The sequence below is a fragment of the Austrofundulus limnaeus genome, unplaced genomic scaffold (genome assembly GCF_001266775.1).
Source record: "Austrofundulus limnaeus strain Quisiro unplaced genomic scaffold, Austrofundulus_limnaeus-1.0 Scaffold111, whole genome shotgun sequence".
NCBI classification, from domain to species: domain Eukaryota; kingdom Metazoa; phylum Chordata; class Actinopteri; order Cyprinodontiformes; family Rivulidae; genus Austrofundulus; species Austrofundulus limnaeus.
In genome coordinates this window covers 875,375-880,535 of record NW_013952513.1, presented here as the reverse complement: position 1 = coordinate 880,535, position 5,161 = coordinate 875,375, and the positions used below count along the sequence as shown (strand labels likewise).

The 5,161-nt window shown below is 39.3% G+C and overlaps 1 protein-coding gene across 1 annotated transcript in view; it reads right to left on the bottom strand.

Annotated features, from left to right (window-relative positions):
- The window catches only part of safb (scaffold attachment factor B), a 12,528-nt gene that overhangs the window by 6,239 nt on the left and 1,128 nt on the right, over nucleotides 1-5,161 (bottom strand). The window contains exons 3-10 of the mRNA XM_014014202.1: nucleotides 4,167-4,231; nucleotides 3,367-3,546; nucleotides 3,230-3,289; nucleotides 3,100-3,127; nucleotides 1,996-2,383; nucleotides 1,606-1,649; nucleotides 710-819; nucleotides 439-588 (exon numbers count right to left, since the gene is read on the bottom strand). Of these exons, the coding sequence (XP_013869656.1) occupies nucleotides 439-588; nucleotides 710-819; nucleotides 1,606-1,649; nucleotides 1,996-2,383; nucleotides 3,100-3,127; nucleotides 3,230-3,289; nucleotides 3,367-3,546; nucleotides 4,167-4,231 (1,025 nt within the window). The remainder of the gene's footprint in view (nucleotides 1-438; nucleotides 589-709; nucleotides 820-1,605; nucleotides 1,650-1,995; nucleotides 2,384-3,099; nucleotides 3,128-3,229; nucleotides 3,290-3,366; nucleotides 3,547-4,166; nucleotides 4,232-5,161) is intronic.

The window sequence follows — 5,161 nt, the reverse complement described above, 5'->3', positions numbered from 1 at the left end:
TTTTCCAACTTCAGCGATTTGGACGATTTGAGCGTTCGACGCTCAGATCGTCCAAATCGTCCAAATCGCGCTGCTCTAATCGCGCTTGAGGCGCCGCAGAACTTCCCGACGTTGCTTGAAGCGCGTCCACCATAGACTTTGTATGTAAACCTGCTGCTCCTGACGCTGAAATCGCGTTCGGTGTGAACGCACCATTACTTGTGAACTGAGCCTTTCGAGGATGCTCCCTTTATACCCAATCATGATATTCACCTGTTTCCAATTAACCTGTTCCCCTGTGGAATGCTCCAAACACTGTTTGAAAATTAAATATCTTGTCTTTGTAGTGTGTTCAATTGAATATTGGTTAAAAATGATTTGCAAATCATCGTATTCTGTTTTTGTTTTACACCACGTCCCAACTTCATTGGAATTGGGGTTGTGTGTTCCAGCACTCACCCGCTCCACAGAGATCATCCTGCCATGCAGCTCCGTTCTGTGGAGGTGGTTGATGCAGTTGGTGGCCTCCTCTGTGGACGACATTGTGACGAAGCCGTAGCAGCGAGAACCGGGGCTCTTTGCGTTAGTCACCACCTTTACACCAACAACCTGCAGGAAGCATAAAAAATGAGCTCAATATCTCTTTTTACAAACTGAATTTCATAAAATAATAAATGAATATGCACGAAGAGGGTAGAAATGCTAGAAAAGGACTATTTTCAGGACTCACCTTGCCGTGTTTGCTGAACAGAGCTTTCAGATCAGTTGCTCTGGTAGTTGTGGACAGACCACTAACCCATAGATTCCTGCTACTGTTTGCTGCAACACCACTTCCAGCAGCTGCACAAAACAAACAAGAACAAAATTCACAAAAATCTAATCATCTAGAAAATGAAATCAGAGAGCGTTGACAGAGAGGAGAAGGTAGAAATGACTCAGCCTGTAACTGAAAATATGGATGAAGGACAACCTCAGCTTAGCCTGTTAGACTTTGGGCTAGCGCCGATGCTATATTGTCTTATGTGTATTAGCTTAGCACTACCGCAACAAGCTAAACTGAGGTCCCCCATCCTTATTTTCAGTTGCAGGCTGAGTCATTTTTGTGTTCCCCTCTCTGTCATGTGGATGGAGGACCTCAGTGATGACAGGAGAATGTGTAGCGCTGAGCTAATACATATATATGGTGATAGCATTGGGGCTAGCGCAAAGGCTAACAGGCTAAGCTGAGGTTCTTCTTCCATGAAGCAGCTCTGTTGTCCTCCATCTATATTTTCAGTTACAGGCTGAGTCATTTCTATCTTCTCCTCTCTGTCAACGCTCTCTGGTTTCATTTAAAAAGAGCCAATCATAAGATAATGTCCAAGATTAACCTTCAGGGTGGATATAGCTCGCTAGCAGCCTCACACTGAGGACCTATCCACGTCATCATTTACCCAGAATGCTTTGTGTGTAAATAAAATGGCTCCATCCGTAAAATATATTTTTAAACTTTTAGTTTAAAAATGATAAAAACTGAACATCCTACAGTATTTTTACAGTCTTTATTTTACAGTTAAAATATATGTTTATTAAATAAAGTCTAATGTCACAACTAATCATGGATCCGTTTTAAAAAAAATCCCATACCCTTTTCATCTTTTGACTCCGTCTTGTCATCCTTTTCCTCAGAGCTAGAAACAAAACAAAAATAATTGTGAACAACAAAAACTAGAGCACCTCGGACCACCTAAAACAGATGTAAACACTTCAATTAGATATTAAACTTAACTCTCAGTGATCATCTCTTCATGGTCCACAGTGGAGTTAGGTAATGGTGAATATATTGAATTCTACCGACTTACTAACCCAATAAATTATTCAGTAAGGGATAATAAAGTGAGTGTAGGCAATGTCAACCCATCACGTATCCACACAACATTTTCACCGTCAAAGAGCATCCAATTTTTTTGCTAACACAAAGAGGCCAATGCAACAGAGATAACCACTTTGGTTTCTAATATACAGAAAGCAACAAACCTCTTTTTCTGATCATCGCCCTCTACAGAAGAGGACTCTTTCAGCGGTGAGGTTGAATCCGGAGCAGCGTTATCTTCCGTCTTCTCATCCTTCTCCCCCTTCTTAGACCCCTTTTCTGAATCAACAGTTTCACTCGTGTCACCCTGTTCGCTTACACTAACAGTTTGCGAGCTTTTGTTTTCAGAGTCAAATGTCTCTTCTGGGACGCTCGTCTCGTCCCTGGCCTCTTTGCTCTCCTCGACAGATGCGTCGCCGTCGGACCTGGCACCGGTGGCGGATGCACCGTCTTCCCCTCTGGCGGTGGCGGCTTGCTCTTCTTCGGGGCTCGTCCCGGGGCGATCTTCTTTAAGCGGCTCAGATAAACAAGACCCGGCTACTTTGTCATTTTCTACGGATTTAACAGGAATAGAATGGCACAGAGTTTAATCACTTCTGAAACACAGCAATGGTTAACGAGGAACTGGCAAAGGCCTGGATTAGGAACGTCATGACCACTGGCTGACGAAGAGACTGGAAGAGAACCCAAAGGTGTGAGGGCAACCAAGCAACTTAGGGGGCTTTGGTTTATTTCTCAAGCAGAACCACTTCACTCTAGTCACCTGAGCTTAAACATACTGATAGTTTATTGCTGAAGAGAGCCACAAGACCAGCCATGCAGCCGTGGGGTCTCACAGCAGTCCATCTTCTTCCAACCATTTTTCAGCGTCCTTTTTTATTGACCACAACTTCAAATCCAACAGTTTCATTTCAAGCGATAGGTGCAGAGAAATCTTCGTCATCTTCTTTGTCTTGATCTTCATGTGGCGACCTAAAAACACTACAATCACCTGCAGTGGCTCAATCCCTAACCGTGAGGTGTAATTGCTGACAATGTGTATCAAACTGTTAACCATGGCTGTGTAAATCACTTTAAAAACACTCATCATTGCTTGGAAAAATATTTCAAAGATGGTTATCTTTTTAAAATAGTTAACAAAATGTCAACACAAGGCCAGCAATTTCCTTTGGACTTCCAGTCTCTCCTCCTGATTGCAACTAAACTGTCTGCATTTTCCAAGCTAATCTCTCTAGAAAAGGTTTCTGATAAACCGTGTTCTACAGTACCTGCTTGTCCTTCGCCAGCATCTGAATCCTTAAAAAAAAAGAAAACATGAAAACAAAAGTTAGTGTTTAAATAAATGTTTTTATTACTTATTCACATGCTCGTGTCAATGACAATTGATTGCACACATACCATGTTGGATGATAAGAAGTTCATATCTTCATCCCCATCAAAAGTCCCACACTGGTCCAACTGGTAAGATAAAGAGAAAAATTACAATATTAGAATTTAAACACTTTCATAGTCAGTTTAAGGGTCGGATTTCTCACTTCTAAAGCCCTAGCTTCATCTTCAGATTCGAGAGCCTTAAGGTCATGTTCTTCGTCAAATTTATCTTCATCCTCCATGTGGTCTTCAGCCAGAATGCCACTATCGTTCTCTGTCTCGTCCAGAATATTCATGTCATGGATGTCCATGTCCTGCATGTTCTCGTGATCGTCCAGGTCATCCTGAAGAGGAAACGACTGAACTAAATTACCTTGACATTTCACATTATTTGATAAACATCATGTATATGGCAATATAGCATTAGTGCACAAGCTAATGTTGTTAGCGCAGGAACTAATGCACTATATATATATATATATATAATGCGTTATAAAAGAACTAAGAAATGTGCGGCGTTAGCTTTTACCTAGCTAACACTCGTGCATGTGTGTGTGCATTAGCTCGATGCTAACGCAACAAACTAACAAGCTAAACTGAGGTCCTCCATCCACATTTTCAGTTGCAGGCTGAGCCTTTTCTACATTCACCTCCCTGTCAACACACTCTGGTTTCATTTAAAAGTGCTGAACATCAGAAATCATCCAAGATTAACCTTCAGGGTGGATAAGTGAGCTTGCACAGCCTCACATCAGAAATCCTAGTGAAGTTTATCAATTACCCAGCATGCTCTGCTGCATTAATAAAACAGCACCGTTCACATGACAATTTTTTTTCGTAATTTATAAAGACTAAAACAGTCTACAGTATTCTTACAGTCTTTGTTTACTATTGCAGCAAATGTATCAAATAATGTCTAATGTCCCAACTCAATAACCATAATGATATAGCATTATGGACTTACATGTGCGTCACGGGAATCCTCCTCCATGGTGCCATCTTCTGTTTCATCATTCTCTTGCCTGGCATCTACAGAAAATGAGTTTCTATTTAGACCAATATTTAAAAAAGCTACAAACGGCTGTAAAACCTGCAGTTTTACTTTTTACACCTTCCATATAAAAACATTTCCAGAGATTTTTAACCTATGGGCCGCGGAGCGCCACCTCGAGGGCCTCAAAAGAACAACAGTTTTTAACTTTGGCCGTAGAAGGCCGTGGTACCGCATTGATTTTGAATAAGGTGCAATACACTTTCTCACCACTAGTAGCAGTAGTGCACCACTCAGTTGTTTAACAACTTTTTTAATATGTAAAAGAAGAACCTTAGAAACCTGCCGTGAATGGAAAAGGGAAACTACTTTAAATTAAATGTAGAAGCAAAAACAAAAGTAACTCATCAAAAAATGCCAGTTTGTCACTAATATGAAGGGCAGCTTCTGTTTTTACCATGCAATATTTTAAAAGTTCAAAACATTATCAAACACAGTTGCAGATACAGCTATATTTTAATTTGCACTTTAAATTAATTTTTGTAGCCAAGTTTATTTTTAAACATTTTGAATGTATTTTAAATTTAAACTTGTCAAAAAGCTGTTGTTACTGTTATAGTTTGTCACTCATATGAAAAGAAGCTTCTAGTTGCAAAAGTTTAAAAAATGCTATATTTTCATTTGTACTTTATCAAATTTATTTTTACTTTTTTAATTTAAAACATTTACATTAAACATTGTTAATTTATTTATTTTATGTCCACAATTTTATTTTTTTGAATTGTCTATTTTTGTTATTGTTCATGTTAAAAATGTTATTTTGTGCTGATAAACCTGAGTGATCTGTTGACTGAACTTTGAATTTGTTCAAATAATTGTTATATTGGGCAGGTTACAATATAAAAGACGTTTGTCTTAATCATGTCTTGTGATTATTTGACAGGAGTTTTACTTTTAAACTGTAAGTG